General features: G+C 40.1%; 2 protein-coding genes across 4 annotated transcripts in view; one reads left to right on the top strand and one right to left on the bottom strand.

Annotated features, from left to right (window-relative positions):
• Positions 1-11,856, bottom strand: part of LOC135493303 (uncharacterized) — a 29,098-nt gene extending 17,242 nt beyond the window's left edge. For both annotated transcript variants that reach the window (XM_064780536.1, XM_064780535.1), the window contains exons 1-2: positions 11,737-11,856; positions 9,668-11,393 (exon numbers count right to left, since the gene is read on the bottom strand). The gene's annotated coding sequence lies outside the window, so the exon portion shown is untranslated. The remainder of the gene's footprint in view (positions 1-9,667; positions 11,394-11,736) is intronic.
• LOC135493304 (kynurenine/alpha-aminoadipate aminotransferase, mitochondrial-like) overlaps positions 1-14,997 on the top strand; it is a 40,510-nt gene extending 25,513 nt beyond the window's left edge. For both annotated transcript variants that reach the window (XM_064780537.1, XM_064780538.1), the window contains exon 13: positions 14,515-14,997. In XM_064780537.1, coding sequence (XP_064636607.1) covers positions 14,515-14,577 — 63 coding nt within the window. In that variant the 3' untranslated portion in view covers positions 14,578-14,997. The remainder of the gene's footprint in view (positions 1-14,514) is intronic.
• The last annotated feature ends 725 nt before the right edge of the window (positions 14,998-15,722 follow it).

Genomic DNA, 15,722 nt, shown 5'->3' with positions numbered 1-15,722 from the left:
TGCTTCAATTCAAATGACGTGGAAGGAGTTTCATTTGAGCGTCGAATCAAACAACAGCATCTTGCTAAGACATAAATCACAGAGACGCGTCTGCTTTCCTAATCAGGCAATCATTTTTCCTTAATTACTGTTTTTAAATTTGCACTTCGCTTTTGGTAATTTCTCAAGTAATTGAGTTAATTCAATGCTTTACATGCTAGAGTATCCGTGGGTGGTTTGTTACCGTGAGCTGACGGGGAGGGGGTTTGATGTTCGGTTAGAAAAAATGACCCATGACCCCATTCTTGATAATGCAATTCACTGCTCATCCCAACAGGCTCAAATTAAAGGTGTCTATCCCAATGTCCATCCCAGCAGCCCGAAAAAGACTAATCCATCTCTTTGACATTTAGGCTTCTACTGCTGACCCACACCCCACATACAGCCTTCCGGGATGTGCTAATCAAGCCACAAGAATTTCTGCACGTTTTTAATCTTCATTATAATGTTGTCAGCAGCATTCAATTCCATTGATCTAGGTGAAGCTAATACCTGAATATATACCTGTTTGGATGGCATTTTGCTGCTCCGAAATTCATCGTGCATCTCTAAAAGCCATTATTATCAATTTACCAATTTACTCCTTCCCTCGTAGATTACCAGTACAAATGTTATTGAGATTTTGTTTTAAATGGCTGCTTGTTTTGTCCCAGACTTATGTTCATCATATCCGCCCAGTTTTCTCAGCTTCGACCCCTGTCGTTCATGCAATTTTTTATGCTGATTCATAAAATTCAACCCATTTTAGACCTAGAGCTTTTTTGTGTTGATTTTACAAAGTCTGTGGTCCATCTTCCAGACTTCCTGTTTATTACTGCCATACCCGATGCTAAAACACAGTGAATGTGTGTTTCCTTCCTGGCAATTTATACATGAATTATCGCATTCCACACGATCCACCTGTATCCAGTCAATGTTACTCGAATCCAGCCATCTAAATCATGAGGCCAACGCAGCGGTTTGTTTAGCCAACATCCAATGCATTGTGGGTATTCTATCAGGAATCTGCCTGATCAGAATCGATGTTATCATCCTACCGCGTGGCGTTACGCCTGTTTATTTTTTGCTGCATAATTGGGCTTACTTTGCTCAATCAGACTATGAATTGAAGAGTAACAGGTGATGAAATAACCATTTTGATTGAACTGTCTGAAATATTTTGTATTGTTGCTGCACCATGGTCAGATGTGTCTAAAAAACCATGACAGTCACGATGTCATTGATGCTCTATATAAAACAGTGTATCAACATCCCATGTATCTGTCCCGAATCTGAGTCAGAAATCTTCTCCAGCAGGAAGCTAAGTTGTTACTGAAGCCACACTCAAGATGGCATATCAACGACATTTCTTCCGTGGCGAATTTAGTTCTGAATCTGGGCTGTCATAGATGTATAGCACTCAAGATGGTGTATCGATGATCAGATGTATCTCTGTCACGTATCAGAGTCGGAAATATCCAAGAAAGAAGCTGTCACGAATGCGCTCAAGATGGAAAGCATGACTATGATCATGGCATTTGAGCTGAGATTGGAAAACATTCTGATTTAATGCTGCATTTAAGCAAGGATATTGCAGTCATAAATATTCACAATCTTGTCTCGTACTTTTAAAGTTGGCTAACCGTCGGGTGGCCTATCACGTCCAATAATGTAGACAAAAAAGGAACTGCAGGAGTGTTGAGTGTAGGGCTATAGCAAACTTGTGGATTGTTCCTGACTTGTTGGTGGGGGAAGTCATTCAACTAATGCGCATGAAACGTTGAATATAGGTCTTGAGAAAGACCCTCATGTGGCACCTCAGATTATCTAGCCACAGACATTGTTCTGTTGCTCTAGATCCCGTCCATTACCAATATTAGATTTAGCCAGACAGCTAATTTCGTTTTCCCAGCATCATGAGAGCATTTTGTAGAGGGGGTGGGTAATAATGACTGGCAGCTTCCCAATAGGTACTTTAGATGACCAGTACCTTATGGACTAGTGCAGTTGGCTTATTCTTGCTTGGCATGGTCAGGTCGAGGAGGGCTAATGACTTTGTCTTCTCCTGGTTAGCTCACCTCTTAGCAGAGGTGAGCTTATCCCATACCGTGGCGTCCGTCGTCCGTCGTCGTCGTCGTCGTCGTCGTCGTCGTCGGCGTCGTCGTCGTCGTCGTCGTCGTCCGTCGTCCGTTAGCAGGGCACGTTTCGTAACTGTTAGAGCTATTGAGTTGAAACTTGGTACACATGTACCCTTATGTAATGACACCTGGGAGACCAAGGTTCGGTCCGATTCGTTTCATGGTTTGGCCACCAGGGGGCCAAACGTTAAAAGTGAAAATATGCAATATCTCCCTCAATAGTAGTCGGGAAATTTTGAAAAAAATATGGTAGGTACTTCTAGCAAAGGTGCATCATATATCCTCCGGGTTTTTGATTTGACCTCCTTTTCAAGGTCACAGAGGTCAAATGGTGTAAATTGGCCGTTAGGATGTAACAATGGCACGTTTCTAAACTGCAATGACTATTGATACCAAATTTGGTACACATTTACCCCTTAGTCAGGTGATCTCAGGGACCAAAGTTTGGTCCAATATGATTCACCACTTGACCACCAGGGGGCAAAATCCAAAAACCTTAAAAATGTGATTATTCCTTAACTTCGTGCCCGATTGCCACCAATTTGATATCATGGGTACATCTAACCACCATACAGTATATGTCACACAGGTTTTTAATTTGACCTTCTTGTCAAGGTCACAGAGGTCAAATGGCGTAAATTCGCCGTCAGGCCGTAACAATGGCATGTTTCTTAACTGCAATGACTATTGATCACAAATTAAGTACACATGTACCCCTCGGTCAGGTGATCTCAGGTACTGAAGTTTGGTGCGATCTGATTTGCCGTTTGGCCTCCAGGGAGGGGGCCAAATCCTAAATTCTTCAAAATGCCATTATTCCTAGTAATGACTTGCCCGATTGGCACCAATTTTATATCATAGGTACATCTAATTCTAACAACCATTCAATGTGTCACCCGGGTCTTCTTTGATTTGACCTACTTTTCAAGGTCACAGAGGTCGAATGTACTGTAAATTGGCCATTTTGGGGAAATTGTAATTGCTTGGACCTACATCAAACCTAACACTACATGACACAAGACCATGCTCTTTATCCATCTTTCCTCCACATGAGGTGAGCACAATGGCCCTGGCCATTTCATTTTGGATGTTGTAAGTTTACCACATTAAGAGTCACAGGTCTGGTCATAATACATCATACCCTTTGGAAGGGGGCGTACGAGACACACATTGATAGTTGCATTACTGATACACGCTGTCCCCTGGAAGGAATTCCGGTCATCTTGAACATTTTTCCGGAACCAATTATTCGATCAATTCTGTCAGCTGCACAGATTTATGTTTAAGTGCTCTTGAATAGAGTTCCTGGTTAGTTTGAGTGCTACATTGATTGATTGATTGCTTAATTGATTGATTGATTTGTTGATTGATTCACTGATTGCTATATTGACTGACTGATTGAATGATTGATTTTCACTCCATCGTCCAAAACGATATGGACAGATCCTTTCTGGACAGTGATTTATAAACTGTCTGCAAGCTGAGCCCTGTCTGCCAATCATACTTGGAGATATTTACCAATTAGACAAATCATGCATTTTTGGCGAAGGGAAGAAGATTGTGAAGTTCTCATCACCCGCATGCACTTTTTTATCTTCACTGACAAAGTCCATGATACTCAATCTAATCATAACAGAAATTTTTATCAAAGCAAATGGCATTTTCATAATGTTGTTTTCCATTTTATGATCTTACCCAGATGGCTGATGACTGATGAGAATCACATAATCAACTTGCATCGCCCTAACTATGTTTACTATTACTTATTTACAAATCTACAAGATTTGCATAGTGGTTCCATATACCAAGGAGGGGCAGCTGGTTTAGACCCCAAAGGTCGAATATGTTATCAATAATAAGAGACCTACAGCTGTCCCCCAAAAGCCACGTGATACACAGCCAAGATGGAAATTACCTCCTTAATAGCCATGGAACGATTTGTCGATTTGAAAAATAAATCACTACATATGTTAGTGAAATGTATGACCTACATGTAGACAATGTTGAAGAAGTACAGCAAATGTCATCATTTTATATTGTGTTTTAATGACATTTTGCTACTAAATTTATTACGTTTGAAAAATAATGGTTGAAAAATATGAATGTTTATCATTTCATGCATTATTCTCTCCCGGGTTTAGCTAGACATAATGGTTTTTTCAAGCTGATCATCACTAATTGGTTCAAGTCCATCCTGATATTAAATATCCACTGTTTTGATATCCCCAGACTCATTACCCTCAATATATTTAGCATCCATCACGGTCTGCGTTGCTATTTTTAGACAAATTATCAGATGATCGCGGCAGTCTCCTCCTCCCCCAATGATGCCCGCCGGCTTCGTCGTCTTTGATGTAAGTCACATCAATATGGCTATAATTCAATACAGTACCTGGCGTCAGCCACACCCATGGCAATACGTGCTAGTTTGCTTCTCTAGTGAGTGGTCAGTCAGAAATCTTTGAGGGCCATCAATAGTACATGTCGTGACGTGGAGAACGATAAAAAGGTTGATACTATAAGCGAGGTAATACTTGCATGCCTTTTATATTCATTTTAGCAATCAAGCTGTGCTAGAATCTGTATCTCTAATGTACTTTTACCAACTGTTCCATTGCCCTCTGAAAGCCACCATCCAAAATCTCGCAAACTTAGTTTATCTGACATTAATTGCACAAATGGAACTTCCATAACTAAATTTTCCACGACTGAGTTTATGCTTCATAATTTATTAGATGATGATTTTGTTGTGTTTTTCAGAAGATCTGTCTGACATGTTTGAGATATGAATTGACTTGCTTGGTGATTGGATTGAAAATTCTACTTTTAATTGTGACAGCTCTGTCTTCAAATAGATAAAATGGATATCGAGAACATGTCACAGCTTTCAGCAATCGAGAAAGTAATGCCACTGTAAATCTACATGCGTGTAGCAATGGGGTGGCTTATAAACAGAACTGTTTTCAGGCCTTATTTAAACTGACGTCTGTGAGGCCACGTGCCAAGACATTGAAGCTTTCAAAGTTTTCAGCCAGAACTGACCACACCTCAGCTTTCCACCGAAAGTTAGACGGGTCAGCTATTCATTGATGAAAATGAAAAGAAATCAAAATGGCTTGCACCTCGCACCTCTGAAGTGACTTGCCTAAGGCTACAAGTGAATGATAGCTTTGTCGCTGCCTACAAGCACGAACATCTGACTCCATTTTCTTACATGCAAGTTATTCTTTGATAAAAATGAAAAAGAAATCGAAACTAGCGTGTCGTCTTTGTTGAATCACGCTGAGGTACCGTCTTGATAATCCGATCAGTCATGCGATGACAAAATCAGATTGCGGGGCGTCAAAAACTTATCGTAAACGTTGTTTAGGAACACGAGGAGCGTGCTGTTGTTGGCGATAGGCAAGACTGCAACCAGATGGAAGCTATATGGTTGAGTTGATCCGATGGATTCATGATAGGTCGTTGGTTCATTGAAGTAGAGTAGAATACAAATTGATGTACTTTTCCACCTGCGACTGGTTGCTCTTTGGCCGCCAGAGTTTCTTGGATACGTGAAAGGTGTATCAAATGAAATTCAGCTGTAATGCGTTTACACCAATGTGGCCAAATGCAGTCACATGGGTGATTTTGTCTAAGTCACCTTCTTTCGAGCAGGTGTTCTTTCAGTATGATGTGGGGCAGACCATTGAAAAATCTCTGTAGTGACGATTTCTATGTAATCGGATTATGAGACTGGATTGGTGAGCAAATTTAGCAACTTCCTGAGGCAGTATTACCATGAGAACCAATACCATCCTCAAGGGGTTAACAATGATCTTGAAATCAATCGACAGTTTCTCATTGCGTAGATTCTTGATTTCTCCTGATTTGTGTGGGCTGTATCGATGACCGGTAAAACAAGCTCTATAGATTTTCCCCAGCAGATTTATTTCTATTGATAACCAATAAACACCAATGTGATGAGCTATAAAGTCACTTTCATGAGCTGATTAACATGAGAAATATCAATTCTAATTCTTAATGTCAAACTGAATACTGCACCTGTAAGAACATCAGGCATGTTTACCTGGGCTCAGAGTGCACAGAAAGAATTCATCTAAATGGCCACTTTTAAGTAGCCAGAAGTACTTTGTGATAAAATTAGATATGATCGCTATTTCATAGATTTCAACCTGCCAATAAAATACTGGCTGAAAGCTGTAAAAGCGCTGTTTGAGATTTTCGCAGTTTGTTTTAGTGTTGTTAGTTATCAAGGACAGTGGCCTCGACCTTGTTCTTTGCTGCAAAATCTTTTGGTTTTCTCCTCACATGTAGAGCTAAAACGTTTTTGTCCGCCAACTACTGTAAAATTTATGTTGGATGAACATTAACTTTTTAATGTGCAAGATTTATGTAAAATGAATCCTGGGCACATTTGCCTGTGATCTGAATGATCCAAGACAAAATAGCTCTTGCTCAACATCGCTAGGTCGCAAGTAGCGTGCATTAGCACATGCTGCGTGGCCCGTCCTCTTGACAGTTAGAGGTAATGACCTCAGATTAACTACCATTAGCGTAGTCTCAACAGACAGGAGAAGCTACCAAGCTCTGATGTAGATTTGGATAAAGGTTTTGACTATAAACACAGGGTGTACCAGAAAATGAAGCAAACCTAATGCATTTTGCTGTTTGCAGTGCTTGCTTCAATATATCATTAGCTATTTTATAACTGACATACCCTTTGGTCTGAGCTTGTTGCTCATGACAAGAAAAGAAGGCTTTGATCGAAATCTCACAGGAGAATTTCTGTTTAGTACAAATTAGATGCTTGATCATTGCCAAGTAGTCTCGAGAGAATCGATATCAGTTGAATGAATCACTTGTGGTATTTGTTTTTAGAACGGATAGTTCAGGATGCCAATTGCATGGTATTGACAGAACCTAGGCAGCCACTATCTGAACACATCCAGGCTGTAATGACAGTTGAGCCTCCCCTTTAGATTAAGTTGCATGAAGTCGTCAATAGAAATCTCTCCCATCTGACAGTACAAGAAAACCATTTATGCTTGTACGAGGAACAACAGGACACAGTCCCATAACTGTGCATATTAGCAGAATCAGATAGCGACCCTAGCTCCTGCCTAAGTCCCCCTTTAAGTCTTGGTTCCAGAAGCTTTGATTGAAATCTCTCAAGAGAGTTTCTGTTTCAATGCAAATACGCTGTCTGATCATCGCCGAGTGGTCTCTTGAGATTGGATGTCCGCAAACAGTAGTCCATTATTTCTGGTTGAATCATGTTTAGTGGTCAGATATTCTTTTAAGAATGGATAGTGGGGGATATATTACTTCCCAACATCCCAAATGCCCACGTCCAGCTAGCATCTTTGCATTCCAGGGGTCAGTTGCATGCTCCTCCCTTGCCAAGTACTCTCTTGTTCGTCTGCAATTCGATTGACTCTGTTGATTACTTATGGTTGTACAATCATGGGAGCATCCCTTTGTCGGTATTTGTGGTTTATGCCAGAGATTGGTGAGTCCAGTGCAGGTTACACTTTTAACCCTGTATGGCAACCATGGCTTGTCCCGGCATAGACACCCAGTGCAAGGGACCATGGCTCATAGTCCAACAATAGCCTTGATTGAGAGGTTGGTACATATTATTTTGTTCTTTCTGTGTCTCTATTGAGATAATCAAGAATGAGCCCATAATATGGTGTGTAAACAAAACCTACTTATCATGGTAAATCAATCAATTAATCATATCAGCTTGTCATTGGTTGTGTCATCGAACCATTAATGGACTACTGGGTGTTTCAAAAAAGGTCGACCATGTAATCTATCCTGATTTCACCTGGTGTATTAATGAGGTCAATTACTGCCACAAATTGTTTCTCAACAAAACCAGACTTTTACACAATTGTCCCTTCAAGACCCATCTCTTTGGGATTGCATATTTGTTCTACCTGGGTGTCTATTGTGTCTTGATAGGATGTCCATTGTATTGGTTGTAAATGATACACACTTTCACATACAGATCAATAAGTTGAGTGTGTAACATGTCCTTGTTCATAACTGAAATACAGGATGTGTCATAAAAAGACTGATTATCGTAAGATGGTGCATGCATATTGACTTGTTCTTTATGAATTCCACGGCTCTGACTCTAATGTTGGCAGAAGGCACCACCTGGACTGCAGACTCCGAGACAAAAAAGATAAAACAGAAATTTGCTTTTTCTGGCCTTACTTTGTTGGTGCTGCTTCGCTTGGATCGATCCAGGGGAGCATTTCCATCAGTCACGTAACCTATGGGGAACAGATCAATCAGAACTACCGCTATTCCTGTGTTGTCGGCGCTAATTTTTTTAAAAGTCTGACGTCTGGCAAGTTTATTGTGTGTGCACAGCCTGGCTTCATAAAAAAACAGAGAAACTGCAGTAAAAAACTGCAAATAGTGCTCTGGCATGATTTTATATCAAAGTGCAGGCCGTTAGTCTGATACAGATCTACCTATTGCATGTTTGCCTGAATACAAATTTTTCAAAAAATTTATGACATTTTCTGATTGAGCCCTACCTGACTTCTTAAAAAATGAAGGAAGATTTGGAATCAGAAGTCAAAGGTTGCTGAAGTTGTTAAGCTCCTCCAATAGTTTGATCAGATCAACCACTAATCCTTCCCAAAAGCTGTGGGAAGATGCCTTAGTGGAGCCAGGCCTTCATGAATGTTGTGCATTACCTGACATCTTGAAAAATGAAGAAACATTATCGCCTAGTTAAAAGTCACAGAAACAAAACAAGATCGCAGAGATTGGAAATCAGTCAAGCATAGTTTGAGCTTACGAGGTAGTTACAAGTACCTTTGTTTACTTTCGTGTTTAAAACGTCTAGCCAGGGGGAAAATTCATGAAATTCTTCCACTTTCCATCAGACTCCCATCAAACAGGTTTAGAACCGCAGTTGATTCAGAATTGGGTGTTAATTTTATCTTTTATTTGCTTACTCAAGCAGAGATATGTGGGGCTTGCAAGCGGCACTTTAGAATTGAATAGGCCAAGTGAAATGTATTGGATGCGGATCACTTTGAGAAATTTCATAAACTGGCTTAGAAAATAGATTCAGGATAAAATGATTTTATTTTGAATTTAGCAATTGAGCCACAGGTCGATCTCAGAAATTTGTCCTTGCTTTATCCTTGTGACCTCTGAAATGAAGTAATTCATGGGTAAATTTTTAACATTCTAATTATTTTTTTTTTATTGTACTGATGGATACAAAGAATAACGCATGAAATTTGGAGCCAACAGGTTTGCTTTAAATATTTCTCCGGGAATACTGGTACAGAAGGGGTTAATACAGGATAATCATGGTGTTTAAACAGAAAAGGTCCCTAGTACAAATTCAATTATGCTTGTACAATGGGTAATTGATGAATAATATTCCCCGCATTGAATTCGTCGTGATGATACATGTATAAATACAGCAATAAAAAAAACATTCATTAAGTTATATTAAAATGATATAAACCTACCGTGTGGTAGTGAAATTATATATGTCCAATATAGTTCCGATCAGATTCCCAATTTTTACAAACTTGAGAATTATATCCAAACTCGCTTAATAGAATTTCATCGGAATAACAAAATCGTATCCAGTGTAATAATCCAGAGATGATATAAATTCTTGGATATCTAGAATGGAATTAACTATAGTGCTGATCTCCGCATTTACTATTAGCGATAATCTCCGAATACACTATTGGTGTTAATCTCCAGGGTTTTCATTCATCTGAGCATCATTGACTTTGCCCTGTGAATCGCTCATGGAACTGCAGCATTCGGCTGAGTGACCAGTCCTTTGTTAGTGCTGCCACACTATGGTAGTTGAAAGAATTGCATAGTGCGAACTGCTTTGATCAGATTCGATCAGTTAAAATTGATTGATTTCTTATGAGCTTGAAAGGTTTCTGACGAGTGGCATTTTTTTCATTCCAAAAGTTTCCTTGGATGTGGAAGTCTCCTGTTTAAAGGGAGACTACAGGCAAGAGCCTTGTAGGTCAGATTAAGTTACATAAGTGTCTGATAGGGGTCTCTACTATCTTACAGTACATTGAAACTATTCACGCTTGTATTAGGAATATTATCATCAATGTGTACAATAGTTATCTAAAGACCAATTTGACCTCCTAGCTTCTTCCTATAGTCACCTTTTAGATTTTAATAGAGTTAAACAAGATAAAAGTAAGTATAATACATGCCAAGTTTTATCATGCTGGCTTGTGCATTAAGTTACTCAGTACAGCCTTATCTACATCAATGACCCAGGGGGCCAGATGTAACTAAAATTGATAGTTGACTGTGCTTTTAAAGGGATGACACCATCAAAACAGCCGCATCCGTCTGAGTCGTGGGGAGGTTTTCCTCCTCGAGGGTCTCTGGTGATTTCCTAAGTTCTTTGTGTGGCTCTTCCCCATCAAGTTCAGGATTATCGACTCCATCATCTGTTGCTTTTGTACCATCGTCAGCATCAACCTCTGGAGTTCGCGGGAGGTTCTGCTCCCCAAGTACCTGGGATGCTTTCCGAAACTGCTCAGGGCGAACACTGTCCCTATGGTTCATGGGGCCATCACTTTCTCCTTTGAGCTCTGAATCAGACATATCGAATGCAGGGTTATCAGCTCTGAGATTTGTTTCTTGCTCCGACCCATAATGAGTGCCCGTTTTCCCTCCTTCCTCCACAACCGGTAAAACCTGTCTCCTGTGAAACCAGTGACACTCATAGGCCAAACATAACACAATTGTTGAAATGAGGAGGATAATCAAGGCGACAAAACCAGCCACAAGTTTCATTGCGTATTCATCTAAACGTGTTTCATAGGCAGGACCGCCATAGTTGATCCCCCGCTTTACAATTTGCGGTATTTTCTCTGTGCCGTTCATGGTGTTGTATTGACAGTGATAGATTCCTTCCAGGGATTCATTCAGGTTGCCTATGCTGACGGTTTTCCCCTCGACCAGGACGTTCCCATCTGTGTAGCCTTTGATGTGTATCATCAAATCAGGAAATATCCATGAGAAATCGTGCATGTTGTCGTAGGTCCCATTTCGTCTCAGGTCATTGCATTCCAGCATGAAACTCTTTCCACGGATGACTCTGTAGTTCCAGTGTTGGACTATTGTGGCATCACTCATTCCCAGTAGCATCAAAATCAAGGGAGCAATACTGATTACCTTCATGCTGTTGGAGTATAGTTTGACCTAAAATAAGAGAAATCCTCTGACTTTGATTTGATTGTTTGTTTTAGGAGTGAAGCTCTTTCTGTGAGAGTTCCCTTAACAAAAAAGCCAATAAAAAAAGGGACCGTAACTTGAGATGAACTTCTCATCGCAAACCAAAGACAGTCAACGGGTCTATGACCGGGGCTGGCCATATAACTAAACAGTGTGCTTACAGCACACATGGCACACATGGATCCGTGTCATTGGGCCAAAATTGCACTGTACCAGAAGCCACAGACATTGAAAGGAACGAACCACCTTAATTAGAGCTCCGAAGAATGTAAAGGATCCCCAATGTATACAACCCTCCCATGTTTCTTACCTTGTAATGACAGTCGCCTCTAGAGTTCTTCCAGAGTCACTTACAACTTCTCTTCTGATTTGTAGGTATTTGCCTACTAATTTTCTCACTCTTTCAATATAATCAATCTACTACATTTGATATGAGAGGACTACTAGCCCAAATTTCTGAAAAATCAATGAAAATACTTTCCTTTTGAGTTTTATCTACAATTATCGAAAGTTTCTTGAGAAAGCACTCATGATATCCATCCTTTTGAGGTCGATATTAAATTGAAGTAAAATTAATGGTAGTGATGCTAAAGGGAGACTATATTGACAAACCATGCCAAAGGTACATGTGTATATTAAATCCACACAACATCATAATTCAGAGGCAGTGAGTGTCTTGGAGGAGAAATACTCCCTGGAGAATGTGACACCTCCAGTCCTCGCTCAGAGCAAACACAGAAAAAGAAGAAGCCCTGTTGCAGCATTTGTAAAAAACATATTTGAAGTGAATTTCTGCCTACTTTTTCAGAACAGGGTATGGATATGTGTTTTTCAAGATAATCGAAAGCCAAGTACTATTGTAGTATGAGATCTTGATAGTACTGAGGTAGGCTGATTTATGATTATCTCAAGAGAGCAAACATGAACACTATAGTAACGATGAAATCAAGAGTGGACTTGAATAAGACCCAATCCAAGGTGTGGTGTTGACGGTATTGTTAAGGTCAAGTTATTGAGTCGTGCATAAGAGAATCAGCACGGTCCACACATGTGGTGACGCTCCCTTGAAGAGAGGAAGGGGTAGGGAGAAAAAGCAATTTCAGAAATGTAGCCGGATTTCCAAAGAAATGAAGAATACTTTTTGGTGTAATCTCTTTTACTTCAATCTGTTTAAAGTTGACATTCATTGCTTCATTGATACATGTGTAAAGTTACCATCTATCTACAGTTTTATCAAAAATATCTTTTAATTTAAAATTGTGAAGAATACAAGACCGTTCCGAACCACCATTCTGACATTGTCAAAGAATGTTGTTCCTTTAACAATCTTTCAAACACCTAAAAATATCAATTTGGAACCCGAGATCAAAATTTACTCTCACCCTCTGCACTTTTTCTGGGAAGATTCTCATAAACTCCGTCATCCTGAAATCCGCCATTGTACCCCTCTTCAAAATCGTCCTTGCCCCCTTTTGGCGCTTTCCAGCGACATTTATAAACCAAACACACAAAACTGACCAATCCTAAAACTCCACCTGCTGCAGCACCACCTATGATCAACTTATTGCGGTACTCTTGCATCCAGTTTTCGTAGGCCGGTCCGTAGACATTCACACCTCGTTTCAAAACGTACTCCCCCTGTGTTCCGTTCACTGTGGCCATATATAAGCAATGGTAGATCCCATAAACGGCATCCTTGACTTCTGTGATGTGTAGAGTCTGCCCCTTCGTTCCCTCAACTCGGCGATTCCCGTCAGTCCATGTATTTGCAACGACCGTCAGATTGGGCAGAATCCACTTGTACGAATCGGCCAATTCACCTTTTGTCAGGTTCCTGGGATCGTCACATTCGACATCAAGATGTGAACCATACTTGACTTTGTAGGACCAGTTTGGTACCAAGGCTTGGCAGGTGCAGATCACCAGCGCTGCAATTGCAGCCGCATAGATTCGCTCCATTCCTGGAAAGAGGACATTAGAACAAGGGATTTAGAACAGTGACAAACTAGGGGCTAGAGGGGTATTGTTGTCACTGTCTGTCTGTCTGTCTGTTCATCCAGTTATTGGTTCTATCGATATCCAGAAGAATGGCTTGGACCATATCAAATCAGTTTTTAGTGTGTGAGAGTTGGGCAAGGTTCCTTTCAAAAATCAGCAGGATTCGATTTTCAATATGGCCACCACAGTCACATTAGCCATCTTAAATCTGGATTCTGTCTCATTATGGGGAGAAGGCTTTATCTCATCAAGTTCATTTTTCTTGAGTGTGAGGCCACTTCACCATTATCTCACATTAAAGGTCAGTTGGCAGAGAGGTTAAGTGTGCTTTTGTGGTGATATTTCTGGGAAGAAAGACACAAGCCAACAAATCAGAAGGAATTGACACTTCAAGTATGTTAAAGAAATGCTTGATTCCAAAACTTACCTTATTTCTAAGCTTAGCTCGGCTTTTGTAGCAGAGCCACCTCGGTAAATAAATAACTTTAAACTGGGTGTTTCTAACAATGGTGCATATCTCAGATAAACTTAGTCATACTAATCAGCAAGTGTAATCTTATGGGCTGTTTACGAAAAACTACCTGTGATTTATGCATGTCCTCTGTCTTGACAAAGGGCTTTGATAACTAGCCTTATATCACCAATGTGATTTGCTGATTATGTATTATTGGTGAAATTAGGGTATGATTCCCTGATACAAGTGTATGTCATTGCAGGATTTGATTGGTATGGGTTATGGCTCAAACTGGTCATGGCAGAATTTGAGTCTTGACTACATCCATCATATTCACCTTAGTCAGTACGTAGGAAGAATTGAATTAAGTTGTGTGTTTGATTCAAACTGATACTCAATTCTCACAATGGACAAATGCTAATGTGTCTTCATTTGCCTTTATAATGAGCCAGTGGACAGCATGCATATAAGATGTATGTAAACAAGGACAAGAAGAGAGTCAGCCCATCAAACAGAAATTACTCAGAAAGCAGTGACATTAAACAGTCAATGCAAACCCTCTCCCCTCCTGTTCAGGGATTAGTGCCGAATTACTGACCAAATTGTCTCACTGGAATCTTCTTCTTGTCATTGCAGGGATTTGAAAGACTGTCTCTTCTCATCAAGGAAGAAATTAACGCAAACCAACAAAACAAATGATGACTGACACCATAGATGGACTTCTCCTGCACTGCAAGAATTGAGATCACCCTTTGTTCCGATAGGATGGCTTTCTTCATTGAATAAAGAGTCATATCTTTATGATATTAACATGATATTAACAAAGGTCAAAATAAATAGTATTTAAGAATTTTAGACAAAAAAAAGTCTTGGAGGGTGTCCTGTTAACAGATTGAGCTGTATGTTAGAGATTCCATCCATTTGGCTGTGGCTCCATGGGGCAGCTGAAAGTGAAGTGATAATGTATTAATGGGTGGAAAAGAATATTGATTTTGACCACAAATATGCATAATAATGCTAGCCATCACACATCCACAAATGATGTTGTGATTAGTGTCATGCTGCATGTGATGTTCTTAACTGTAAGTAGTTGAATAAAAATAATGTTTTAGAATGAAACTGCTATTTTTGTTTACTTTCTTCGAAATTATGTCATGTTATGATATCATATGACCTGGTTGTGACCTATCAGTAGCAGGTTGTGATGTCAGCACGCCCATGAAGACAAAGAAAGTTCCTTGAACAAGGGCACATACAAGGAAAGTGTCTTGCCCAAGGAGATATTGGCAAGCATAAGCGTCATGCCCAGGGACACTTATGGCAGGTGCTGCCATCTGAGCTAAGAGAGTGGAACTACCCAACTTCTTAAAATTAAAATTTCCCAGTTTTGGGTGGAAATTCCACCCTTTTGAGGGGGGGGGGGGAAATGGAGGACGAGTTATCCCGTGAACTTGCATGAACCCCAAACATGGTACTGACGACCGTTGCCGAACTTATTGTTATCCAAACTTACTTATCACGACCTCTATATGTAGTGCAAATACTCTCGGTATTAATTGGTATTGACCCCACTACGTTTTATGTACGTTGCAGGTCATTTGTCTATGCTGCCATCTATTAGTAAAGATTATAACTAGTAGTCCCGGCAAATGTGGAAAATATTGACGCTGTTTACTTCTTCGCACATTTTGTACATGTTGTAGTGAGTTTCATTCGACGCTCATCTGTCTCTGGGATTTCTGGATCCTCCCTCGGGGAATAAATGGAATTTACCCCCAGAAATCAATGTTTTTCTCGGGGGGGGGGGGGGTTTCTATCAGAATTCTCGAAAAACAACCCCTAAG

The sequence above is a fragment of the Lineus longissimus genome, chromosome 9, assembly GCF_910592395.1.
Source record: "Lineus longissimus chromosome 9, tnLinLong1.2, whole genome shotgun sequence".
Taxonomy (NCBI): Eukaryota; Metazoa; Nemertea; class Pilidiophora; order Heteronemertea; family Lineidae; genus Lineus; species Lineus longissimus.
This window is presented reverse-complemented; position numbering and strand designations above follow the sequence as displayed.